This window comes from Bos grunniens, chromosome 14 (assembly GCF_055505025.1).
Source record: "Bos grunniens cultivar Pamir isolate PY7600 chromosome 14, Bosgru_T2T1.0, whole genome shotgun sequence".
Lineage (NCBI taxonomy): Eukaryota > Metazoa > Chordata > Mammalia > Artiodactyla > Bovidae > Bos > Bos grunniens.
This window is the reverse complement of record NC_141178.1, coordinates 74,968,500-74,996,219: the sequence shown is the minus strand read 5'-3', so window position 1 is coordinate 74,996,219 and position 27,720 is coordinate 74,968,500. Positions and strand designations below refer to the sequence as shown.

General features: G+C 42.7%; 1 protein-coding gene across 10 annotated transcripts in view; it reads left to right on the top strand.

The window, feature by feature from the left end:
* The window catches only part of TMEM71 (transmembrane protein 71), a 30,037-nt gene extending 8,819 nt beyond the window's left edge, over positions 1 to 21,218 (top strand). For 4 of the 10 annotated variants that reach the window (XM_086337393.1, XM_086337386.1, XM_086337387.1 and 1 more), the window contains 6 exons: positions 7,876 to 8,061; positions 12,186 to 12,261; positions 16,443 to 16,504; positions 16,629 to 16,689; positions 18,886 to 18,943; positions 20,160 to 20,377. In XM_086337393.1, coding sequence (XP_086193519.1) covers positions 7,876 to 8,061; positions 12,186 to 12,261; positions 16,443 to 16,504; positions 16,629 to 16,689; positions 18,886 to 18,943; positions 20,160 to 20,198 — 482 coding nt within the window. In that variant the 3' untranslated portion in view covers positions 20,199 to 20,377. Of the gene's footprint in view, positions 1 to 7,875; positions 8,062 to 12,185; positions 12,262 to 16,442; positions 16,505 to 16,628; positions 16,690 to 18,885; positions 18,944 to 20,159 lie in introns of all 10 variants that reach the window. The other 6 variants (XM_086337394.1, XM_086337389.1, XM_086337390.1 and 3 more) reach the window with 2 other exon arrangements.
* The last annotated feature ends 6,502 nt before the right edge of the window (positions 21,219 to 27,720 follow it).

The following is a 27,720-nucleotide window of genomic DNA, read 5'->3' as shown; positions in this document are numbered from 1 at the left end:
CTCCGATATGTATACATAGTGTAACACATATACATACTCCTATCGAAATTTATGCTATATGCATAATTAGATATATAATATATACATATTATATGCTGCTGCTGCTGCTAAGTCACTTCAGTCGTGTCCGACTCTGTGTGACCCCATAGACGGCAGCCCATCAGGCTCCCCCGTCCCTGGGATTCTCCAGGCAAGAACACTGGAGTGGGTATACATATTATATAGTACACATTATATGATATTAATATATCTAAATATGTATGTGTAGATACATATATAAATATAGTGATAGGAACTCAAAGCACATCTTTTTTATGGTTATATATTTTTATTTAATCAAGAAATATAATAAATGTACTTGTATGTGTACTTACATACACATACAAGTATTTTTAATACTAACTCACACCATATACAAAACCCAATTTGGGGTGGATATTAGACCTAACTGCAAAAACAGGGTCTATAAATCTTCTTGAAGAAAACTTAGGAGACTATCATCACAACCTTTACCAAGCAGATTTTTTTTTTGGATAGGACCCAGAAAGCACTAATCAGAAAAGGGAAAAAGAAAAGTAAGATAAACTTAAAATGATTTTCTGAAGACCCAGTTCAGAAAATGAATACAGACGAAAACCATTTTACACAGCATATTAAAGAGTGGCAATGGACTGAAGAAAATGGGAATGGCTAGGAGGAAGCTGCTGTGTTACACAAGGGGCTCAGCTTGCTGCCCTGTGATGATCTAGATGGGGGCAGTGGGAAGGTGAGAGGAAGGCTCAGTTCAGCTCAGTTCAGTCACTTGGTCATGTCCGACTCTTTGCGACCCCATGAATCGCAGCACACCAGGCCTCCCTGTCCATCATCAACTCCCAGAGTTCACTCAAACTCAGATCCATGAAGTCGGTAATGCCATCCAGCCATCTCATCCTCTGTCGTCCCCTTCTCCTCCTGCCCCCAATCCCTCACAGCATCAGGGTCTTTTCCAATGAGTCAACTCTTTGCATGAGGTGGCCAAAGTATGGAGTTTCAGCTTTAGCATCATTCCTTCCAAAGAACACCCAGGGCTGATCTCCTTTACAATGGACTGGTTGGACCTCCTTGCAGTCCAAGGGACTCTCAGGAGTCTTCTCCAACACCACAGTTCAAAAGCATCAATTCTTCGGTGCTAAGCTTTCTTCATAGTCCAACTCTCACATTCATACATGACCACAGGAAAAACCATAGCCTTGACTAGACGGACCTTTGTTGGCAAAGTAAGGTCTCTGCTTTTGAAGATGCTATCTAGGTTGGACATAACTTTCCTTCCAAGGAGTAAGCGTCTTTTAATTTCATGGCTTCAGTCACCATCTGCAGTGATTTTGGAGCCCCCCAAAAATAAAGTCTGACACTGTTTCCACTGTTTCCCCAACTATTTCCCATGAAGTGATGGGACCAGATGCCATGATCTTAGTTTTCTGAACGTTGAGCTTTACGCCAACTTTTTCACTCTCTTTCACTTTCATCAAGAGGCTTTTTAGTTCCTCTTCACTTTCTGCCATAATGGTGGTGTCATCTGCATATCTGAGGTTATTGATATTTCTCGTGGCAATCTTGATTCTAGCTTGTGCTTCTTCCAGCCCAGTGTTTCTCATGATGTACTCTGCATAGAAGTTAAATAAGCAGGGTGACAGTATACAGCCTTGACGTACTCCTTTTCCTATTTGGAACCAGTCTGTTGTTCCATGTCCAGTTCTAACTGTTGCTTCCTGACCTGCATATAGGTTTCTCAAGAGGCAGGTCAGGTGGTCTGGTATTCCCATCTCTTTCAGAATTTTCCACAGTTTATTGTGATCCACACAGTCAAAGGCTTTGGCATAGTCAACAAAGCAGAAATAGATGTTTTTCTGGAACTCTCTTGCTTTTTCTATGATCCAGCGGATGTTGGCAATTTGATCTCTGGTTCTTCTGCCTTTTCTAAAACCAGCTTGAACATCTGGACGTTCACGGTTCACGTATTGCTGAAGCCTGGCTTGGAGAATTGTGAGCATTACTTTACTAGCGTGTGAGATGAGTGCAATTGTGCGGTAGTTTGAGCATTCTTTGACATTGCCTTTCTTTGGGATTGGAATGAAAACTGACCTTTGCAGTCCTGTAGCCACTGCTGAGTTTTCCAAATTTGCTGGCATATTGAGTGCAGCATTCTCACAGCATCATCTTTCAGGATTTGAAATAGCTCAACCGGAATTCCATCACCTCCACTAGCTTTGTTTGTAGTGATGCTTTCTAAGGCCCACTTGACTTCACATTCCAGGATGTCTGGCTCTAGGTGAGTGATTACACCATCGTGATTATCTGGGTCGTGAAGATCTTTTTTGTATAGTTCTTCTGTGTATTCTTGCCACCTCTTCTTAATATCTTCTGCTTCTGTTAGGTCCATACCATTTCTGTCCTTTATTGAACCCATCTTTGCATGAAATGTTCCCTTGGTATCTCTAATTTTCTTGAAGAGACCTCAAGTCTTTCCCATTCTGTTGTTTTCCTCTATTTCTTTGCATTGATCACTGAAGAAGGCTTTCTTATCGCTCAGAGAAAAGGAATATATGTATACACATAGCTGATTAACTCTGCTGCACAGCAGTGGGAGCACAGAGCCCGAACCACTGGGAGTTACATTACTCTCTTTTAACAAAGAACAGGCTCAGAGCTTTCCCCTACAAAAGTATTTAGTGCAAATTAAATAAGGTCTCATGTTCATTGTACTTGTTCTTACATTTACTTTTTCTTTAGGGCATTTAAATGAGTGATATAAAGTTTCCTTTAAAGTAAAAGACTAAGGTGAAACAGTCTAAGAAAATTTGAAGTGGCTAGGAGTTAAGAAGGCTCTGCTGCTGCTGCTGCTGCTGCTGCTGCTAAGTCGCTTCAGTCGTGTCCAACTCTGTATGACCCCACAGATGGCAGCCCACCAGGCTCCCCCATCCCTGGGATTCTCCAGGCAAGAACACTGGAGTGGGTTGCCATTTCCTTCTCCAATGCAGGAAAGTGAAAAGTGAAAGTGAAGTCGCTCAGTCAGGTCCGACTCTTAGCGACCCCATGGACTGCAGCCTATCAGGCTCCTCCGTCCATGGGATTTTCCAGGCAAGAGTACTGGAGTGGGGTGCCATCGCCTTCTCTGTAAGAAGGCCCTGGGAGGTGGCAAAAATCAGGTGAACTATCCGTGGATGTTTAAAGTTTGGGAATCACCACTCTAAAGGCAGAGTTTCACATATTTGGAAATTCACATGTTGTTTTTCCCATTGCTGCCTCTTCAAAATATGTCCAAACAATCCGAAAGCAATTGGACCGCAGCAGTGCTGCACGTGCATGAGGTATCTTGTTAAAACTCTCATGGTTTCAGAATGTCTTCTAAATATAACAAAATCAAGTACCCCCACCCCCAATCAGTAATTAGTCAACCCGGGTACACATGGGGCTTTGAAAGCGCTCATCTCTGCTGTCAACTGTAATCAAATCTTCCCCAGACTTCTTGTTTTCCAGATTTACCCAAAGCCCCCTGACTTTTATCAGCAAATCCTTTTTCTCTGGAAACATCGCCGAGTTAGAAGACTCGAGAGAAGAATTCAAAATTAAATTGTTCTGCCGTTTTCTCTCTGGGAAATGGATGCAATCAAAACTTACTTCCTCTGATTTTCTTTTCCTTAATTTTTCAGGCTAAAATGGGCTTTTTTTGTGGTGTTGGTGTTGTTGCCTATTTTGTTTATCCTCAGCTCACCCCTTCCACAGCTGCATCCAGACACCTTTCCTCATTAGCTGCAATTCATCTTTTAGCTCTGATGTTTCGTGGCTGCCCAGATCCAATGCTGCAATTTGGACTGCATCCTCAGAGTCCATGAGTCATACTGATAGAGGATCCAGGATCTAGACAGGGAGGACTCATCAGGGCTTCCAGCTCTGTTTCTGCCAGTCCCAAGAAAGAAAGACACGATGACCTCAGACAAGGCACCCCCGTCTGAGGTCTACAGTTTTCTCTTAATCTAGTGCCTTCTCCATAAATGTCTTTGATGGCAACATCTGTACATGGCTTTGCGTTTCCCTCTATAGCAAATGATAACGCCTATTTTGTATGTAAGGATAGGGAACTTGCTCGAAAGAATTAGATTCATCCTTGTAAAACAGAAGCCAAAAAAAAAAAAAAAATCAGAAGCCAACCACACAATTTAAATAAACCAAGAGAAACAGAATAAAATTAATATCTTCAAATATAATCCCAAAGAATTATTTATTGATATGTTCTCTGGATTATGCAGGGCTTCCTTCATAACTCAGATGGTGAAGAACCTGCCTACAGTGCAGGAGACTCAGGTTTGATCCCTGGGTTGGGAAGATCCTCTGGGGAAAAAATGGCAACCCACTCCAGTATTCTTGCCTGGAGAATCCCATGGACAGAGGAGCCTACTGGGCTACAATTCATAGGGTCCCACAGAATCAGACGTGGCTGAGCAACTTTCACTTACTTACTGCATGATGATTCTTTCATTTATTATTTTTAACATGTTTTCTATTTAATTTTGGCTGTGCTGTGTCTTTGTTGCTGCCCATGGGCTCTCCTCTAGTTGCAGCAAGCTGGGGGCTACCCTAGCGGCAGTGCGTGGGCTTCTCACTGTGGTGACTTGTCTTGTTTCGGAGCACGGGCTCTAGAGTATGAGGGCTTCAGCAGCTATGGCATGTGTGCTCCATAGTTGCAGCTTCTGGACTCCAGAGCACAGTCTCAATAGTTGAGGCACACTGGCTTAGTTGCTCTGCAGAGCGTGGGATCGTCCCGGGTCAGGGATCAAACCTGCGTCTCCTGCATTGACAGGTGGATTCTTCACTACTGAGCCCCCCAGGAAAGCCCCTTTCATTTATTATTAAGGTTAGAGGGGGAAAAAATGTCAGTGAAGTGTGAATTGGGGGAAAACCATGTCTTTTCAGAGATGAAAATTCCTTGATCATTTTTTGTTAAGACTCTTTTGTCTGTAAAAATTTTTTTTATCTTTTTTTCTCTTTTTAATGCCATCTCTTCTTTTAGAATTTTCTTTTAGAAATTTCTGTGCAATATTTCCAGAATTCTACATGAGATACATTTTTATCTCATCTAACTCTCAGCAGCAAAGCATAAGTTCAACAGAGTAGCTTTGGGCAACAGCTCAGGAATATTTTTACTGTTGTCACATCCTCATCACGTCTCCCCAGATCTTAGTTCAATGCCACGCTTGAATACATAATCAGCCACAAAGGTACCAGTTCCTTCTTACTTCCATGTGAATATGACCACATAGCTTCCTCTCTTTTTTAAAAACAGCTTTATGGAGATATAGTTGATATATATATATGTATATATATATATATATATATATATGTATATATATATATATAAAGACTTCCCTGGTGGCTCAGATGGTAAAGAATCCGATTGCAAAGCAGGAGACCTGAATTTGATCTCTGGGTGGGGAAGATCCCCTGGAGAAGGAATTGACAACCCACTCCAGTATTGTTGCCTGGAGAATCCCAAGGACTGAGGAGCCTAGAAGGCTACAGTCCAGGGGGTCACAAAGAGTCAGACATGACTGAGCGACTAACATGCCACACCACACACATTCTATACGATTGTGCCAATTGGACATTTACAGGAGGTTTTTAAGGTCAACATTGGCTGTCTATGATCTTTACTCAAGATATCAGAGCCCAGCGTCCCCCCAATACTGCAAGATTCAGAGTAAGAGTAGTACAGTCCATGGGGTTGCAAAGAGTCAGACATGACTGAGTGACTAAGTTTTGGGTGGTTTTTTTTTTGGTCTTTTGTGTCTGTGTGTGTGTGTGTGTGTGCACGCTAAGAAAAAAAAATCTACCTTCTCAACACATTTTGAAGTACATAAAATACCACATTGATATCTATAGCCACATGTGTGGCAGAGCTCTAGAACTTATTCATCTAGCATCACTGAAACCTTATATCTGTTGAACAATTCCCCTTAGCCCCCTGCCCCTTCTCCCCCAGCAGCCACCCTTTTATTCTCTGCTTCTCTGATTTTGACTATTTTAGATACCTCGTGTATAAGTGTAATCATGTGGTATTTGTCTTTCTACGACTGGCTTATTTCACTTAGATGAACCTCCTAGTTCATCCGTGATGATGCAAATGGCAGGATTTTCTTTATTCATTTGCCTATTGATGAACATGGGTTCTTTCCGTGTCTTAGCCATTGTGATTAGTGCTGCAGTAAACAAGGTCCAGGACCTCCTCTGCAGTCTGGGCATTATTGGATGCTCGGCATGGTTCACTTCCTACCACTTCCTTTTTCTGTGACAACCAGCAAAGATGCTTCTGCAGACTGCTTTATCAAGAGGCAGCAAGTTGTGGGCGGGAGGGTAGGAAGGAGCCTGCAGGGTTGGTGGAATTCCCATGTCCAAAAGCATCAGTTCATTGCTTCAGTATCCAGGCCTGTCCTGTGTATATGGTATCACAACATCCCTGGGCTTTATTCCTTCAGATACCAGTGATACCCTATCCCTTTTTCCCTGCTGAAGCTGTGACCATCCAAAATGACTCCAGACATTGTCAGATGTCCTCTGGGGAGAGAAATGACTTCTGGTTAAGAAGCACTGCTATATGAAGACCCCAAGAGTTCTTGGAGCTCCTCAGTCACTCCCAGCTTCTAGAACAGGGCTGGGACTCTCTCCACCACTCACACCGCTGAGTGAGCACCTCAACACACAAAGCACCTCTCAGTACTCCCATCCTCCAAGTTGCCCACAGGATAAATCTGAGCTCCTGAGTGAGCATGACCCATGAGGCCCTTCATGATTTTGATCCCCATTGAGCAATCCCAAGTAACTCAGCTGATAAAGAATCTGCCTGCAATGCAGGAGACTCCAGTTTGATTCCTGAGTTGGGAAGATCCTCTGGAGATGGGATAGGCTTCCCACTCCAGTATTCTTCCCTGGAGAATCCCATGGACCGAAGAGCCTGGCAGGCTACAGTTCATGGGGTTGCAAAGAATTGGACATGACTGAGCGACTAAGCACAGCACTAGCAATCCAGCCAGAACCATCTTCCAGGACTGCCCACGATCAGGGGCTCCTGTCTGGCCACATAGGACGGCTTGTTCTTCTGGGAGCCCACCATATTCTGTGCGGGGGCTGATGTCTTTCTTTCTTCTTTCCCTTCTTTCCTCCCCTCCCCCTCCTCCCCCTCCTCCCTCTCCCCCTCCCCCCTCCCCTCGCCCTCTGTCTGTCTCTTCCTGGCCTTTGCTCTTCCTTCTGTCTCTCTGCAAGTCCTCCTCCTAGGCCTTCAGATTTCCGCTCAAGCACTCAGACACTCCCTCCCAGGCTCCATCTGGACACCTTCTGCCAGGTTTCCGTGCAGTGATGACCTCTTTGCCTCCTAACTGTGATCCGGTGTGCCTGTCCCTCCCCAGCCATGGATGGCACACAGCACTTGTCTACTCTGACTTCTGACGCCCAGCCTCCCGAACTGTGTCTCGTATGCAGTTATACAATAATTCTGCGCTGAATGACTCCACAGATCTGCCTGCCCCAGGCCCGTGAAGCTTTGGCCTTCCCCTCAATGCTGGCTCCCCTTCCCAAATGTCTCGGGCTTGGCACCTTCTTGGGGGGCTCAGTCACCCGTGGGCTGCCTCTGGCTCTCCTCTCTGCTGTCATTTCCCCTTCGTCACTTTATGCTCCATGGAAATAGAGGTTAGAAAAAAATGTTTCTGCTCATTCAGTTCCAATTCTCTGTGCTTCTTGAGACTATTGCTATGATCATTAGAGTCATGGAAATCACGCACACACACACACACACACACACACACACACACAAACACACACACACACTGAACCCCTCTGCTCTTCCAGGAGGTGATTTTGACTGTTCTCTGACTGATGACTGGGAGTCACAGAAGCTGAATGCAGAGTCTGTGAAAGCCTCCTTTTCTGGCCCTGTTGCCTCTCAGAGACCCAGAGAAAACTCCTACGGCTTGTCTCCTCAGTCCCAGTGGACGGCTTCTGAACGTTTCCAGGAAGAGGCGTTGGATCATCCAAGTGAGTTTTTTTAAACCTTTGCTGCACCCACATAATTCCTCCTTTCAGGGCCCGGAAGTGACTAATGTCCCCTTAGGAGCTGGCATCAGCCTGCAGCCAGGTGATGCATCCACAGAGGAGGTGACTGACCTGGAGGAGTCATCTCAGAGGTACTAGAAGGACTGGATTTGCGGTGTTTTCTTTGTTTTTTAAAAACCCTGAAGACATTTGGGAAAATGCTAAGTGTGACTAAAGCTGAGTCGTGCTCATACATAGCTGTCCGTGATCATCGTCTTCATATCTAGCTGTGTGTTTGATATATGCTAGAAGAAGAAAATAAACAGGAGAAAGAACATTCTTTCATGATATGCCCCTGGCAAGGAAAGTCAAAAGATACCAAAGCCTTGATGCTTGCTGTCAGTAGTAAATCTTAAATAAATTCAGCAAGCATCTCCCTTAATCTCTATGCTAATACGGGTGGACCAGGTTTGCACAGTGTTGCCTCAAGGCGCTGTCTTGTCCCCAGCTTGCCAAGTTTCAAAGCCCAGTTCCCACTTCAGTTTACCCAACACTCCAAAACGTCACATTTTCATCTGTAAAGGGAGATAATCATAATTCCCACCCTGTATCGATAAATGATTGAAATAATCCTCATCGAGCACTTAGCATCATGTGCCATGTATACTAAGCGCTCCAAAAATGTGATGTTACGATTACCTAAGATGGAAGGTGAAACGAAAAAATAATGTCTTCTCTTTCTTCGCCTTCCTCAAATCCTGAATATTTATCTAACTGACCACTTCTACTCCCAAAGACCAACGTGCCCTGCTTCATTTTGTTCCCATTGCAGCTATTAGATAGGTCTTGAGGATTTTTTTAATTCCCTTTCCAGGGGTCAGGATGACCGGGACAGCAGTGTTTATTGTTTAAACAGTTTCCAGCTGACAGTTTCATGTCCCACCTCCTCCAAGGAGTCCACCCTGTTTTCTGGGGAAGAGATCTTCAGTGACCCCTTTTTGTATTCCTCCAGCTCTCAGGACTCCCCTCTCTCTTGCCCATTTCTTGTACTGTTCTTGAATGTTTACTTTTGTATCTCCTCCATCAGGCCGTCAGCTCTTTCAGGATGATGGTGACCATACCTCAGGCATCTGTAGAATCCCAACTGCCCATGTAGTGCCTGGCACAGAACAGGGGCTCCAAGACAGTGGTGGGCCAGTTAAATGAGCTGTCTTCACTTTACAGAATAGAATACTCAAGTTCCGGTAGGCCAAGTCAGCCTTTGCACGAGTTCTTTGTTGTGTCTGGAATGTCTCCCACGGGCTATATGCCTGGAAGACCCCTACTCTTCCTTTAAGGTCCTGTTAGAGGAGACTGCCTCTGTGGGGCCTTCTCTGCCCCATGCTGGTGGGTGGAGGTAGCACTTGGTTTCCCCAAGATGCTGTAGCACCCGGCACCATGTATCTCTCTCTTGGGGCCATCTTCCTTTGCTTCACTTGGCTATAAAGCCCTGAGGGGATGAGGTCTCCATCTGATGGAGATGATGCTGTTTTATCTCCTTCATGTAGGTTTTGAGTGTGCAGATTGTTTGAGGTACTGATCCATATGCTAAAGGTATAAGTGTGCCTGGCATCATTTTATCAGTCAGGGTTTTTTGAGTTCCGGCAGAGGAGAACCCAACTCAAAATGGATTGATCAGTCATTGAATGTATTGGTTCATATTAATAAACATTCCAGGCAAAGATTCCAGGTCTCTGTCAGTCTCTTCAAGTCTCTTTTCCTCTGTCCACTTTATTTTTTGAAATGCTCTTTATTACTCCATGGTAGTTCTGCTGGCTCTGTGCCTGCAACTTCCCCCAGTCAAAGTCAGCAGAAACAAACTCTAGACTTAGGACAAGAGGGCTGGCTACCTTGGTTCTGGAAGGGTCCCAATTACACAACAAAACCTATCCCTTTGTCACTAAGTATATGAAGATCCAGGGGATTGCCAGGTGATGCTAGTGGTAAAAAACCTGCCTGCCAGTGCAGGAGATGTAAGAGATGTGGATTAGATCCGTGGGTTGGGAAGATCCCCTGGAGGAGGGCATGGCAACCCACTCCAGTATTCTTGCCTGGAGAATCCCGTGGACAGAGGAGCCTGGCAGGCCTATCTATGGTCCATAGGGCTGCAAAGAGTCAGACATGACTGGAGTGACATAGCACACATGCATGCATGTGAAGCTCCAAGTGGATTGGAGCGCATCAAAGGCTGGGAGGGAAATCAGTCTGTTCACTGGAACCACACACTAGGAGGAAGGGAGAGGGGACTTCTCAAGGAAAATATGGGCACTGCTGCTGAAGAACAGCAAATAGATGCCAGCTATTGTCAATAGTCTGACGGGGAAACATAGAGAAATAAAACAATAATTTTAATTCAGTGTGGAAACTTTGTTGATGGAGACATGCATGAGGTATAATGGGATTTCAAAGACAGAGCAGCTAAGGGCCAAGGGGGAGGTGAAGACATCCAAGACTTCCTGAAGGAGTTTACACTTGAGCCAAGCCAAAATTCATGCTAAGTGAATGGCTACTGATGGAATGAAGCAATGACCACCTTGTCCACAATCACAACGCATGTCTTTACAGAACTTGAGTTTAAACCCAGTCTTCCTTCAGTATTCAAGTCTAGGGATCTTTGCAGTTTGTCAACCTACACTTATTTCTGGGAGAAAATATGTTTCAAATTCCACATGAAATCAGAGAAGGCTAAGAATAGAAACACTTTAAAAGATGGTTGAGTGTTCGATTGAACCCACAATAACTTATTTAAATCTCTGTATATATTAATATGAAATACTGTATATGTGCAGTGATGTCATTCACAACTGCTATATTTTGCATTTGCCCATCTTCAATGTTTCACCCATATTATGGACTAAGCAGGTTCTTGTTAGCTGACTCAATCTCAATTCAGAACGTAAATAGCAAAAATAAATACATGCAGAGCTCAAAGTCCTTACAAGTTTTAAACAACTTGCAAAATTGAGCTTTTGAAGCATTTGGCAAAAATGAAGCTGAGATCTGTTCTATTTTCCTTTAGATCTTTACGTGGTCATCCTTAAAGCAGCTCCGATTCCTTTTAGGCGGTTAAAATAAGACTCAGAGTCACAATTGGTTTAACTCTTCCTTTTTATAACTGCTGGATGATTTGCAGTCATTTCCACCATGGCTCAGTAGCGCTGAAGTATTTTAAGACAGCAAAGAGTTTTGCAAGGACAAATAGTTCAGACTATTTATTCTCTTGTTTAGCCCTTTAGAGACTCCCAGTATGCCAAGTTGCCATTCTTTTACCCACCCTATTTCGGACAAAACATGATGTTCTGGCTGGACGTGGTTTTTCAATCTTGGCTCTGGCAGCACATAGCTCTGTGACCTTGGTTGAATTTCATCACTTGAAATTTGGTCTTCTCATTTGCAGAACTGTGATCATGGTTCCTGCCTCCCAGTCTGGTCATGGTGATGAAATGAACTGATGTATGAAACCTCTTTGTGAGTTATAAGGCACTCTACAAAATTTAGACTTTAATATTATAATCATCATCCCAGTTAGATTTCTGACATTAGCATCAAGTCTACAAAGCCTTTTGCCAACACTGAGGTAAAAGGCAAGCTCCAAACTGTCTATGTAGTACAATCGCTTATGTTTTAAGTGTTAGGGAAAAACTGATAATTTTCAGAAAATTTCTAATGAAAGGCCCTAGACAGCATTTGATAATTTGATCTTATTGCCATGCCGTGCCATGTCACTTCAATGGTGTCCAACTCTTTGTGACCCTGTGGACTGCAGCCCGCCAGGCTCCTCTGTCCATGGGATTTTCCAGGCAAGAATATTGGAGTGGGTTGCCATGACCTTCTCCAGGGGATCTTCCTGAACCAGGGTTCAAACCTACATCTCCTACAGCTCCCACATTGTACGCAGATTCTTTTCTGCTGAGCACCAGGGAAGCTCTTAATCATATTACTTAGGACAAATTACTTGAACTGACACACATTTAAAAACATTTTTTTTTTTGGTGTATCAAAAAAAAGTTTTAGTATGATTTTGTTGTTCCAAGACTACTTAATCAACAATGATTTCTAATTCATTTATTTTTTATTTTTCCTGTTAGAAACCAGTTTGTTACGAGAGGTCTCCTTTCAAGCAATTCTGCTTGCTGCATGCTTAATCATTTCTGCCTGTGCAAGGTAATTTAGCTTTTTATGTTCATGCAGTGGTGTTTCATAATTAATGAAGCTGTAATTGATTGATGATTTCCTTGCCTTATTCCACAAAGCATTTTAGGTAGCTCTGCGGTTAAGATTTGTCCATTTTTCTGTCCATTGGCTTTTTATCTACTACCTCCCTCTTCCCATTATCTCACAAAACACACCAACGGCAGTGGATCTTGCTAGAAATTGGATTTGTACCATGCATTATCCTTTGCTTAAATCCTCAGTGACCCCTTGTTACAGATATAATCTAAGTCACCCTACATGGAGTTCAAGGGCATATGACATCCCCACTAGGGCACTTGGAGTTCCCACTGGGACTCCATCTTTCCCATTATATTTTCATAACCTCACATAAAATGTCTTCTCAGCATCTCAGAGGACATAATGCTCTTGGCTGATTATAGGCATGTTTCTGTTCTACCCTCTGTCCAGCGTGTCCTTCCTATTCTTTTCTTACCCAAGTCTCCAGGGCAGTCATCAAGTCCCTTCTGTGCTAAGCCCACTTGGGCCTCAAGGCCTTTGCACTTGCTATATATTCTGCCTACTACAGTCTTTTTTCCCTGGAGAAACAATAACTTGTGCCCTTACTTCTTTCTGGTTATCTGTTCAAATGTCACATCGGCAGAGAGCCCTTCCCTGACAACCGTATATAGACAGAATACCATTCTCTATCACGCACATCTCGCTTGGCTTTTCTCCAGAGCATTTATCATGACCTGACCTAGTCTATGTTTGCGGATTTAAAAGTTAATGCTCTATCTCTCCCTACAAGATTGTAAGTTCCCTTGAGAACAGAGATATTGTGCTAGGGCCTCATCGATACTTGTTGAACCAATGAAACGGGAATGAATGATACACCCTGGGGTCTTGTGGTCCTTGCGCTCCGGTTAGTGCGTGCTGCTTCTCCTCAAGTCCTTCCTCTTGATGGTCAAGTGCCTCACATCACTTGGGAGAGTTATATTTTTAAATACGAAGTCCTGGATCCCATCCCTGGAGATACCAATTTAGATCTAGTGAGAATCCATACTTTAAAACAGCTTCCCAGATAATTATGAGGTTTGGAAAGTATTTTTAGATTATAATGGGACCAAATGAACAAAAAGGGGTGGGGGGCAGTCCTGTAGTTAAAAATAATGTTGCAGAATTCTGTATTATATATCCCAAGTTGGGGGAAATCACGGTGTACATTAGCATAATAAAGGCTCAGTGAAATAACATGGTGAAGAAACCTGTTCAGCTTTGCTTAACCTAGCTTTTCCCAAACTTAGCTGATCATGGAGACTTTTCTTTATTTCACAGGACTATTAATGGAATGTTCCTCTTAGGTTAATTTATGTAGAAACTTCCCCCTTAAGAGGAGAACTTGACTGCCTTTGGAAACTTGATTCCAAAGAATAGTGTTTGGATAGAGGAGGAAAAGGAAACTTGACAGTTGAGAAGCCTGACAAACACTACCTTGATATGGTAAGAATGGCATTTCACCTCTAGGGTCTTCTAAACCCCAGTCTGAACATGGAGGTTGTGGTAGTCTAGAAGCTAAGTCACATCTGACTCTTTCGACCCCAGGGACTGTAGCCTGCCAGGCTCCACTATGCGTGTAATGTTCCAGGCAAGAATTCTGGAGTGAGTTGCCATTCCCTTCTCCAGGGGATCTTCCCAACCCAGATATCTAACCTGTGTCTCCTGCACTGCAGGTGGATGCTTTCCCATTGAGCCACCAGGGAATCCCAATCACAGGAAAAACCCACCTTGAGGGACACTCCACATTATCTGACCAGTACTCCTCAAAACTGTCAAAGTCATCAAAACTGTGGAGAGTCTGAGAAATTGTCACAGCCCAAACTAAGGAGACATATGACTAAATCTCATGTGATATCCTATGTAAGATGCTGGAAAATGGATCAATTAGGGAAAAGCCGTAAAGTTCAAATGAAGTGTGGAGTTGAGTTATTAGGGAGGTACCAGTGTTGGTTCCTTTTGATTATGACAAAGGTACCATGTATTGCAAGATGCTAATGACAGGGGAAGATGGATAAGGGATATTTGAGGACCCCCTATATTATTTTTTTGCAACTTCTCTGCGTATCTAGTTATTCTAAAGTAAAAAGTTTAGTTAAGTGATTTTGTTTTTTTTCAAAAAAGCACTCTTCCTATGGGCAATAGCATGGATGAACCTCAGAAATATGATGTAAGTGAAAGATGACAGACACAAGTATATACACAAAAAATTCAAGAAAAGGCAAAACCAATCAGTTCCTATAGATGTAGGCATAGTAGTTAATTTGGGAGGGTAAAGTAGGAAGGATCAATACAGGAAAAATTATGAGGTGTTAGAAATATTTTATTTCTTGATTTGAGTGATTACAGGGTTTTTGTTTTAAAAATAACACTAAAAAGCCTTTATATGCTTTAATGTACATTTGTTAAAGCTCATTTTTTTTTTCAGCAATAAAGTCTTTTTAAATTAAGGTATAAGGAAGCTTGGGACTGGTGCACTGGAATGACCCAGAGGGATGGTATGGGGAGGGAAGAGGGAGGGGGGGTTCAGGATTGGGAACACGTGTACACCCGTGGCAGATTCATGTTGATGTATGGCAAAACCAATACAATATTATAAAGTAAAATAAATAAATAAATAAACACAAACTCATCTAGAAAAATAAATAAATAAATAAAAGGCAGTGTCTCTCCATAAAAAATGATTAAGGTATATACATTTTTTTAAGATACAATGTTATTGAATACTTAACAGTTTACAGTATAGTGTAAACATAATTTTTATATGCACTGGGAAACCAAAATATACACATGATTTGCTTTATTATGATATTCACTTTATTTCAGTGGTCTTTGAAATGGCAATATCTTCAAGGTACACCTGTACTGATTTTTTTTTTTTAAGCAGGCAGTTAATTTGCCTGAATTCAAACTCTAAACTATTTCTCTTGCATAGGCAGGCAGCAATTAAAAATCTTTGATGAATTATTTTAGCCTTAATTTGAGTGCCTGAAGTTTCCCCACATATGTTTTGGTAGCAGGTCAGCAGTGTTGGAGTTTGGAGATTTTGGCAGTTTATATGTAGAAAGCTCAATTTTTGAAGTTTTTAAAATGCCTATAAAGAGATGTCTGAAAGGATATTTGTCAGATTTTAATAATGCTTCAGGGTGGTGGGATTTTTTTCATGATATTTTCCTTTTGCCTTTGTACTTATTTGTAATATCTTTCAATATTCATATTTTGAGCACAAAACTATGAAGATATTATTCTTTAAAAGGAAAAAAAATCCACTCCGTGATACCATCATCCATTAGATTGACAAAAACCTGAAAGTGTAACACCCTCATTTGTCAAGGTTATGAAAGCTTAAGCATACAAATTCTCTCCTTTGTTTTTTTTCTAGAAGTTTCACACTTTTGTGGCTTACATTTCGGTCTATGACTCATTTTGAGTGGAGTTTTATGTTAAGGTGTGATGTCTATGTGGAGTTTCATGCTTCTGCATGTCCAAACAACTCGGCAGCATTTGTTGAAAAGAGTCTCCTTTCTCCATTGCATTGCTTTTGCACTTGTGTTAAAAATCACTTAACTTGGGCTTTTCCGGTGGTTTGGTGGTAAAGGAGCCACCTGCCAATGCAGGAAACACAAGTTTCATCCCTGGTCCAAGAAGGTCCCACATGCCTCGGAGCAACTAAGCCCCTGAGCCACAGCTACCGAGTCTGTGTTCTAGAGCCGAGGAACCGCAACTCTTGAGCCCATGTGCCACAACTCCCGAAGCCCCCCTGCACACTAGAGCCCACACTCCACAGCAAGAAACCTACAGCACCGAGAAACCCACAAACCACGATGAAGAGCAGACCCCACTCGTCACAGCTACAGAAAAACCCACAGGGCCATGAAGACCCAACACAGCCAAAAATAGATAAATACAATTTTTAAACATTAAAAAAAAATCACTTAACTTGTATCTATTTCTGGGCTTTCTATTCTTGTCCATTCAGCTATATTTCTATCCTTTTGCCAATGCTGCACTGTTTCAATTACTGTCGTTCTATAGTATATCCTAAATTCATTCGTCTATAGCGAGTCTAAAAGAACATCTCATGTGTTGGAAATATATAATCAGTTTGTTAAGCCTGAGCAATCCTGCTGTTTCAGGTGGTTTCTGGGAGGAATCATAGCCAGTGTCTTCTCGTGTTCCTTGGTGATAATCATTGCTTGTAAGTAACCATTTCCCACATCACTGCTCTGATTCCCGTATTTTATTCCAGTTTGAGGCATTTAAAAATATTTTCTCAAAATTGAAAAAATAATAATAAAAATATTTTCTCTTTCTCCTCCAAGATGTTGTCAAGTCATCCTTTTTCAGCCTTGCCAACTATTTCAAAGCCACCACGGGCACTTGGTAAGTATTTCTTGTGTTATCTTTGTTTGTACAAAGATAACCATAATCTGACATCTGAGAAAGCTTTCTGCTGAGCAACGGATGGCAATGACTACATGCAGGAAAAGTCCTGACTCTGTCCTGAAGAATAATTTCTATTACCAACTTGTCTCCTAAATATTTATACCAAAATAGATAGAATTAATTTTTAAGGCAACAAAACTTAGGAAATAATATGAGTTTTGAATTTTTTTAAATAGTCTTTGAAGGGATTTTATAGATTATATAGCTCTGTACTTCACAAATACCTCATATTAAAAGGGCTTTATCTTAAAGTTTCCTAAAGAGCTGGCAAACTGCCCATGAAATGATCTCAGTTACAAACTGATTTCTCCACCATCTCTCACCCACTTAACGATCCCCCTGTATACTGACTGCATGGTTCAGCATATTTCAAAAGGTTACTGGGGTCTGGGTGAGACGCTCACAGAATCTCAAACAGTCTCCAAAGCGCCCTCCCCTTGCAAGACGGATTGTCTTAATTACCTTCATTTCAATATGGCTCTCAGAGGCAAAGTCCCAGAGCTTGGAGGCTGAGGTCTGTAATTCAAATTAGTTTACTGGCCTTCGCTCTTGACACTCTGTTGCCCTATTTATGAAATCCTTGTATTTAACTCTGAAATCACAGCGGGGCTTAGCAAAGATTTATTTTGTTTTGGACTCCAGCCAATATTGATTTACTGACACCCTGAGCAATGTTTTCCTTCATTTCCTGGCATTCCAGGTTTCTAGGGACAGGCGTTGGTAGAGCTAAGTTTTGTCTAACCTGATAGGTAGAAAATTGGGTCCTGAGGTCACCAGAGAAATCCTTATTCTTTAGCCCTTGAAAATTAATGTTGTTGCTGTTCAGTCACTAAGTTGTGTCTGACTCTCTGCAATCCCATGGACTGAAGCACACAGGGCTCCTCTGTCCTCCACTATCTCCCAGAATTGGCTCAAATTCATTAAATTAGTGACATTTGTTTGAAATCTTCCTAAGAGGGACTTACCTGGCGGTCCAGTTGGGGAATTAAGATCTCACATGCCACATGGCATGGGCAAAAATTTAAAAGAAGTAAAATAAAATAAAACCTTCCTGAGATACCCAATTTTCTCCTTCTAGCTATGGGGCTGCACACAGGCCCACCTCACACGAGGTTAACTGTCAATGTGCATGGGTGCTCAGCTTTTGGTGCAGGCTGGACTGGACTAACATATAATGTCTGAACAAAAGACTCAACGGCAGAGTTGTTTTGTAACCCAGCTCACAGAAATGTCAGATGGTGTACATTGTATAAATCCATTTTCTTTGGGTTTCAAGATGAATATGTACAATTAATCAGAACAAGTGTCATCTTATTAGAAAGCTCTGTAATGAGGGCAGAGTTTCTCAAAGCACAGCACTGGGGACATCTGCTCTAGAATCAGCTGGGTAGTTTATTTGAAACCAGTTGTATGGATTCCAATTCCAGACTTCTGAATCCAAATTTGTGGGGGAGGGGCTCTTTATTTTTAATCACCTCTTCAGATACTTCTTTGCACATTAACTAAGAAAGTTTTGGAAAGATGGTCTGTAAAAACCTTTATCCCTTGATTTCTAAAGTGGCATTGCTTAACCTGACATTATCTTCATTTAGAACTCACAATGTGTTCTGCGCTGAGCTAGGTGCTCAGCAGATGTTTACGGAGCCTCTGCCAAGGGTCAGACACCGTTGCTGAGTGCCAGGGTTACGATGCCAAGGCCTCAAGATTTGAGTCTAGTTAGAAGGACTTGTGAAGGGCAAGGTGAAGTTGTGTTTTTAAGTGAATGAGTGCAAGTGTAGAGTTAGCACAGAGGCTGTGGGACTACCTGGGGCGATGTTTGGCCAGACCAGGAGAGATGAGGAGGGTGGGCAGGGAAGGATGGATGGATCAGCCAGTGTCTGAGCTGCAGGGGTTGTCATCTGTTGCTTTAAGGACATCGCCCACTGTTCTGTGCTCCTCCTAAAAGAAATTATATCAAGACCAGGATGATATTTCCATTTTAAACATTCTCATCCATAGTTTCATTTATGGAACAAGATCACTTCTTTGATTACTTGTATACACACTTCAACTTGTTTTTCTCCCCTTCCCTCTCTGTTTTTTTTTTTACCCTGTTTCCCACCCTTCCGACCTCATATCCACACACTCTTGCAGTCAAGATCTGAAAACAAGGACTATTGACTTCATTTCCGTATCTGATGCCTTGAAAAGAGTAGGTACTGTACTCCATAAATATTCATTGAATGTATTTGCTGCATCATTTCTTAAAGTACTTCCTTTAGAGCCAAGAGCTCTGAGCCTGTACATTAAAGATTTTGCAACTCTCTTCCTTACATATAAACATATCCAGAAACCAATCAGCCAAAGACATGATTATTAGCATCGAGAGTCAAGAGTGACTCATAAGTTTCCTCTAAGAACCAAGGATAAGAATCTGAGGGAGGTGAGGACAAGTGCTGTACTTGGTCCAACATCCTGGAGCAGCCCTTCCATACCTGTCCTGCACTGCACATAGTTAGATAGATAGCATGCCGTTTTTTTTTTTTAACATTTTATACTTCTCAAGTCACATCTCTCTTCATAACATTATGCAGTTCTTACTCAACTGCCTTCTTGTTTAAAGTCTTTGAGTTTGGGGACTGTCTGTACTGCTCACCATTGGCTCAAAGGCCTCCTTTCCAATGAAGGTCATCAGAGGTACCCATGTCACCAAAAACAAGTTAGCATCAGAAGGGTCCATTTTGCATTTATGACGTCATAGTAGCAAAATGGGTAACATCTCTTTTCCTACTTTCCCATGCAGGAATGGATGTTTATATAGTTGGTGAATGAGTGAATCAATTTTGTTATTGTTTAGTTGCTAAGTTCTTTGCGACCCCATGGACTGCAGCTCTCCAGGCTTGTCTGTCCATGGGATTCTCCAGGCAAGACTACTGGAGTGGGTTGCCATTTCCTACTCCAGGGGATCTTCCCTACCCAGGGATAGAACCCACATCCCCTGCATTGGCAGGGGGACTCTACCACTGAGCTACCTGGGAAGCCTCCAATCAACTTTAGGGAGTAGAAATACAGGGAAAACTCACTTGTTACTCTGTAGGGATTTCTATCCTAGAAGGGATGGGGAGAAAAGAAGGACAATATAAAATAGTAGTTAACTAAGTACCAAGCTGGGTTTAGGGACAAAAAGCCCTGTAGCCTGTCCCAGGAAAGAGAGAGAACTGAGAACTGGGAGTAGGAAGGAAAGACCTGGGGCTCCCCTGTCCTAGTTTTGATTATTTAAGGTAGCTGTGTTTGTGTGTGTGTGTGTGTGTGTGTGTCTGTGTGTGCCTACACATACACACACTCACTCATGCAGTAATTCAAGTAGATACTACATTTCTTGTGTATGTGGATAAATGATGAATTTGTTTTCTCCTTTCTCTGATCAGGTTTGCCAAAATCTGACAACCATTCATGAGGGCCTCTGATGAATGTCTTCAATCTGAATATCCAGAAATTGTCTGATTTGTGGTCTGCTTGGAATCAACTGTTTATTGGAGAGAGTGAACAATTGGATAATTGAGGGAAAAAAAGGATTTTTATTTGGTTATGTCGGTTTTTTCAAAAAATCTGTTTTGCCCTCACAATGATAGTATGCTCATGAAAATAGCATTAATTTGTCTTTCCTTTGCAAACACTAGCAGTTGGAAGGGAAAGGACTGGGAAATGTGACAGAGAACAAACCACCTGGATGAATGGTCTCCTATTATACCTTATACCTTAAGGCAATGGTTCTCAAACATTAGTTTTTGTTAGAGAAGTCTATGAGGAGCTTATAACAATGCAGGTTCCTGGGCCTGCCTGTCTATACCTATCCTTTGATGAACTGCTGCAGTTGAACAAAGAAAGGGAATTTACATAATCAACACTGACTCGAAAGTAAATAAATGTGGTCTGCACATAAAATACAACGTAGAAAAAGTTTGCTTTTTCTTTTTTATCCTTGGTTCTCCCCAAGGAAACCTTGTAATTGAAGGTGGTGACAGTAGATAATGGTTGATGGAAAACGGGCAGGAGAGAGCCATTTTTTAGACAGTTCTTCTTTTGAACCAATTTCTTTACCAAGTTTTCAATCATCTTGGGACTCATGACTACTTTTCACTCAAATTGAAATTCAAGCAAAGATACAACAACAACAAAATCCTTTAGGGGCAAAATAAAGGCAAAACACCATAGTGCTTTAAAATATGTAGAAAATGGTATGGTTACACATGCATTATAGGAGATGTTCCCTCTCCATTCCTCTTGCTTCATATATATTCCCAAAGCAAACGTGGCCTGCAATTCAGACTTACTTTGTATGGTATCCTTTAACTAGAAATTTGTATGGAGAAAATTGCCTGTGTTTAAAATGGTAAGGTCAAAGTATCACTTTTTCTATTGATTGTACTTAGTGTATTCTTTTGTGGAAAAGTATTATACTAATAAATAAAAGCAATCATCACTGACTTGTTTTGATCAAATACTGGTTGATATATTGCTCTGAAGGTGTTTTTTGGATGTAATTAACATTTACAATCAATTAATTTTAGGTAAAGTAAATTCGGAGAAGGCAATGGCACCCCACTCCAGTACTCTTGCCTGGAAAATCCCATGGACAGAGGAGCCTGGTAGGCTGCAGTCTGTGGGGTCGATAAGAGTCGGACACGACTGAGCAACTTCACTTTCACTTTTCACTTTCATGCATTGGAGAAGGAAATGGCAACCAGATCCAGTGTTCTTGCCTGGAGAATCCCAGGGACGGGGGAGCCTGGTGGGCTGCCGTCTATGGGGTCGCACAGAGTCGGACACGGCTGAAGCGACTTAGCAGCAGCAACAGCAAAGTAAATTACCCTTCATCATGTAGGTGGGCCTTGTGCAATCAATTGAAGGCTTTAAGAGAAAAGACTGGAGTTTCCTGAGGAAAAAGGAATTCCGCCTACAGATTGCAACAAACAAATGCTGCCTGCATTTCCAGCCTATAGACTCAGGACCACAATATCAACTTTTACTTGAATTTCAAGTTTGCTGGCTTGCTTATAAATTCTGGACTTGTCAGCCCCCACAACTGCATAAGATAATTCCTTAAAAGCTCTCTAGATAGATAGATATGTCTAAATATATCTATAGATATCATACCATATGTATTAATATGCCATACTGGTTCTGTTTCTCTGGAGAATCTTGACTAATACAGCAGGTGTTATAACCAGCATTTGATCGATAACCTTAGTAAAGTTTGGTAACTTTCCCCAAGCACCCAAAGGGTAGGGCAAACTCGGGTCTGTGTGATTTCACAACCCTTACTCTTCCCGCCGCTGATTGCTGCTGAGAAGGGTTATAGGGGAGAGACATGCACCTTGAGGATCAAACATTGCCTGAATCACTCTCTCTGGAAATTCCAACCCAGGAAATATTTTCCATGAGTCGAAAGATTAAGTGGAAAGAGTTATCTTTCAGGGACACCCGTGACCTTTACCTTTTTTCCCCCACATGATATGGTTTGTACAGTATTTTATTTACAATTTTTCAGAATTATTCAACCTCTTGATTTACTTTTTTAAAAATTAAGGGTATAGTTGCTTTACAATGCTGTGTTAGTTTCTGCAGTATAACAAAGTTAATCACCCATATGTATATCTGCTCTCTCTTTGTGTGTGTGTGTGTGTGTTTCTGTTTGGATCTTATATCTCAAATCTAGTCCTGCAAAGATTTGTTGTGAATGAGATGACAGAGAAATCATCTAATGCTGTCTGGTTTGCTTTAGGGCCTCTGCTTGTAGAGGTTTCTTTAGCTGCATTCAGCTCACATTGGAGCCTTTACTTTGTGCTAGATGTCTTATCTTCAGTTCAGTTCAGTTGCTCAGTCGTGTCCAACTCTTTGCGACCCCATGAATCGCAGCACACTTGGCCTCCCTGTCCATCACCACCTCCCGGAGTTCACTCAGACTCATGTCCATTGAGTCAGTGATGCCATCCAGCCATCTCATCCTCTGTCGTCCCCTTCTCCTCCTGCCCCCAATCCCTCCCAGCATCAGAGTCTTTTCCAGTGAGTCAACTCTTCGCATGAGGTGGCCAAAGTACTGGAGTTTCAGCTTTAGCATCATTCCTTCCAAAGAAATGCCAGGGCTGATCTCCTTCGGAATGGACTGGTTGGATCTCCTTGCAGTCCAAGGGACTCTCAGGAGTCTTCTCCAACACCACAGTTCAAAAGCATCAATTCTTCGGTGCTCAGCTTTCTTTACAGTCCAACTCTCACATCCATACATGACCACTGGAAAAACCATAGCCTTGACTAGACGGACTTGTTGGCAAAGTAATGTCTCTGCTTTTCAACATGCTATCTAGGTTACCTGTAATCCTTACCATAGTCCATAGTTGGGTTTCAATTGTTACAATAGGCAAATCCATGTAATTCCTAATGTGGTCCAGGCAGCTCTCTTTCTGCTTGTAACCATGCCATTGGCTATCTCTGACCTCCAAGCTTTTCTGCTTACCTGCCTCGGGCTGACGAGGGACACGTGCCAGAAGTGAGGGACAGTCATATGATCCCACTAGTGGGGGTGGCTGGGAAATGCAGGGAAGCATTTGGATCTTTGGTGAGCTCAAGCAGACCCTGTGAGATCTTCATTTTAAAGAAGAGGCAGGTAAATTTCACAGAGAATGCATGACTTGTGCACCCCAGGTCTTTAAGGCTCCTGTATAAACTCTCCTGCCAAGTAAAAATCTACTGTAGTTACTTCAGAGCAACTCAAAACGATCTGCATATGCTATAGTGGATGCCAACCATCTCCCCCTCCTCGCCAAAAGGAATCCCACTATTGCTCATACAATACAGCAGAGCGGACACCTGCTAAGTTGGCATTCTTTGCCTCAATGCCACATTTCCCTACCAAGCTTTGATGAAGGTCTGATCATGTATTAAAAAATATCTATCCCGCAGTGATGGTTGTATCCCCTCCATCTGTCCCATGCTGGGTAAAATCTGCTACAGCTGTAAGCGACACCTGCTAGAGAACCAGACGGGGTACCTCGGGGGTTGGGGGTGCAATTTAGCAGGTGGATGCTAAGAGCTGGCAAACACTCTACCAAAATTTTCTACCACCCTTTTGTAGCCTTAAAAGAAAGAAAAACAAAGAAAATGCAAGGCAGGATGAGAGATAAAGGCTGGTACCCCAGGATTTTGATTTTCAATGCAATTGGTGTGGTGAAGAGAGAGTGACCCGCCCACCACCCTAACCTGAATTGCACTAGCATATTTCTGTGTGGGTGAAACTGACATTCAGGCTGTAAATGATCTGCTGTGAGGGAGGTGGTGGAAGCTCTATGCCAGGGACTCCCTTTTTCTCCCCCCCCACTTTTTTTTCAGGGAAAGGAAAAATCAAGGACCACATTCTAGATCTTTCCACCTTCCCCATTTCATTGTTTCTTCCTCTGCTGAGTCACATCCTTTGAAAATCAGCAAAATAGTTAATAGCACGATATTCCTGCTCTGGAGTCAGGCTGGACCTGGGGCTGAGTTCTGACCGGGCTGCTTAACTGTTATGTCACTTTGGACAAGGTGTTTAATCTTTCTAAGGCTGAATTTCCTCATCCATAAAACAGGATAAAGTATTATTTAATTCCTAGTATTTGTATGAGAAGTAAATGATTGCATGCCAGCAAGGCACTTAAAATTTGACACAGAGCTTAGGTACGTGCCAAGCTCTTCCAAAATGGGATCTGCCATTGTTAGCAACAGAAGTAGTAACATTAGTAGTTGGGGGGGTGGTAACAGTTTTTCTGATTTCTGGGACCATGTGAGTTTTTCAGTTAGTAGATGAGATGGTATAAGAATCGGGTGAGATGTGGGCTGAAGCTTGGCCAAGGACATGTCAATCTGGCTGAATAAATACTTCTTCCAATATTTAACACAAGGTGGAGTGATTATAAAGCCAATAAGCCTTATATTTTTTTTTAATATTTATTTTTCTTTATTTGACTGTGCTGGGTCTTAGTTGCAGCATTCAGGATCTAGTACCCTGACCAGGGATCGAACCTGGCCCCACTTGCTTTGGAAGCAAGACTCTTAGCCTCTGGACCACCAGGGAAGCCCCAACAATTGGGTTTTGCAGTTAGACAGAGATAGGTTGGACTTGGCTACTGTCATTTATGACCTTGTGACGTTGGGCCTGTACTTCAGCTTCTCTGAACTCCAGCCGTAAAACAGATACGTTCACGTCTCATGGTTGTACAGTATAGGGGTGGGTGGTGGTGGTGGTATCACTTTAATGACAAAGAGGAGACAGAAGAGAAAATGAGCTTATATCTTGGCATGAGAAGGGATTCACTTTAAAAATAACCGGCTAAATTTTCTTCATTTTGTAAGCGCTTCACCCTCATTTCATTTAAATAAAAAAAGAGAAAACTCAAATATGCAAAAGAGAAAAGGCAACCCGGGATTCCTCAACCCAAAGACAGCCACCGCCAACATCTTGGTGTTCAGCCAAGAAAACTGTCTTGATGGCAAGGTTGATGAGACATGGAATCAGGCCCCCCAGAGAGGAGGACTTTGGACATGGAAGCAGCTACCATCTGGGGTCAGTCGTGCGGCCATTGCCCTGATGGAAGCAGGGAGCTCCAGCGATGACAGGCCCAGACCCCTGCTGTGCTTTAGTGTAAGGGCCATGCCATCAGCTGTCACCCCGCAGGAAAGTTATCTCTCCCCTCCCCCAACATGGGGGGCCAAGATGGCCACATAATGGAAGTGAGTTTTGAAGAGCCTTTATCAAAAGGGAAGCAGGAATAAATGAAAATCTAGTGCATTTGGGACGCCACTGTGCCCTCACTCCCTTTCTCCCTCCCTGTTTTCAAATCTTAACCCCAGTGGCAGCTCTGAGCTCCACACAGCTCAGGGCTCACAGTTTAATGGGTGAGGCAGACACAGAGCCAGTGACATCATCAACCTGATGGGCAATAAGACAGAGGGGACTCCAGGTAGCCATGGGGACCTGAAGAGGGTGGGGTGCTCCCACCTCCGCCTGTATCATAGTCTCCCAGGTGTCCTCTACACCCCCTGCATAGCACTCAGTCTCACTGGCGTAAGTCCAGCATCTGTCGTTCCTCATGAGTATAAGCTCCAGTAGTGCAGGGACCACTTCTTTCCCCAGTGCCCAGCCAGGGCGACTAGGGAGGTGCTCAGTGAATACTGGAAAGACAGATGCTGTTGAAAGAACACGTGTCCTAGGGGTGTCTATAGTGGGCACCAGCTGTCTTGTTCTGTCCAGTATCCCTTCTTCCCCCTGTCTGGTTCCTATAGCACCTTTCTTAGTCACCCCTACCCCAACCCATGGGTTTCACTGGGGCTGTAATCCCAAGCCCTGGAGGAGGTGGAGGTACAGGACACAGCTTGGCCAATCAGATTCTTTTTCTCCCAGGGACAGAGGTGATTAGAAGCAGGCTGTGAGAGAGCCTGGAAGGAGGGCTGCACTCATCCTGTGGCTGGGTCTCCCCACTCCGGTTGCCCAGTTCTTTCCTAGAGTCTCTGAGAAACCTCAGTGTTTTTCCAGTAGAGACTTCCTTTTAGCTGAAGTTAGTCCAAGTACATTTATCTTGCTTGGTAGAAAAAAAAAACCTAGTATAGTCTTTTTTTCTTTAAAAATTTCAATTGAGATGAAATTCACAAATGTAAAATAAATCACATTAATCATCTTTCCGGCTCACTATCTTTCTACCTCCTTTAGTGCTATCAGAGTCAAATTATATCAGTCCTGACAGTCTGTCTGTCTCCCATCTTCTATCATGTCATTTTTGTTCTTCTCCACCTGGGGTTCCATGTGTACATACTCAGTCATGTCTGGCTCTTTGTGATCCCATGGACTGTAGCCCACCAGGTTCCTCTGTCCATGGGATTTCCCAGGCAAGCATACTGGAGTAGGTTTTCAATTCCTCCTCCAACGGATCTTTCCAAACCAGGGATCAAACCCACGTGTCCTGTGTGTTCTGCATTGGCAGGCAGATTCTTTACCACTGAACCACCTGGTAAGGCCAAGATTCCTTGAGTTGTCATTACAGACATTCATTTGCAGTTATTTATGTTCATTGTGCTTTCCTGGTAAAACTGCATCTTTGGTTATATCCAAGGCGACATCTGTTATGCATCTTTGCCCACACACTGAACATGACTTGAGAAAGACCATGCAACCAGGCCTTTCTTTAAATTCATGACCACAACCCTCAAAGTGTGCTTGGTGTTGCCTGGCAAGCACCATACCCCATCCTATGTACGGACTCTCCTACTCTATAGGTGACTATTTCATACCTTGTCCTTTCCCTCAAATCTTTAGGATATCTTTCTGAGTCTCATTCTTAGCTGATGTCCTTGCTTCCTATTTTGCTGAGAAAATAGAAACAATTATGAAGACACAACTAACCATATCTATCCACCTACCAGCATCTGTTCCTGCTTTCTTCCTTCCTGTTCTCTGGATGGAAAGTCCTTGCTGCTATCTAAGACCAACTCACTGCTCATGCACTGAAACCCACCCCCTCTTATCTATTCATAGAAAAGGCTCCAGGAATTTTTCTCCCTTCTGCAGTTGCAGCCTTGATTATGCTGTCATAACTCCTGCCTTAATTAAGCCTTTGATTGACTCCACACCCCTTAAAACTCTCTTCTTCCGTTTCTCTGCTCCTAGTTGTAGAACAATTCCTTAGTAGGCTTGTCTTCTGTACTTATTTGTCTCTAATTCACCTCCTCCAAGTCTTTCTTGAACTCAATCAAGATTTCACTCTAACCATCCATCATAGCAGCCCCTGTCAAAGCTGCAAGGACTTTGAATGTTGCTAAATCCAGTGTGGGTCTCATTTGACTTGAGCTATAGCAGCATTTCACATAGTCGCTCCCTCCTTCTCAAAGCACGTTTCTTACTTGGCTTTACCTCCTACCTCACTGGTTTTGTCTCTCCCATTGAGGCAGTCTGAGCATGGGTTG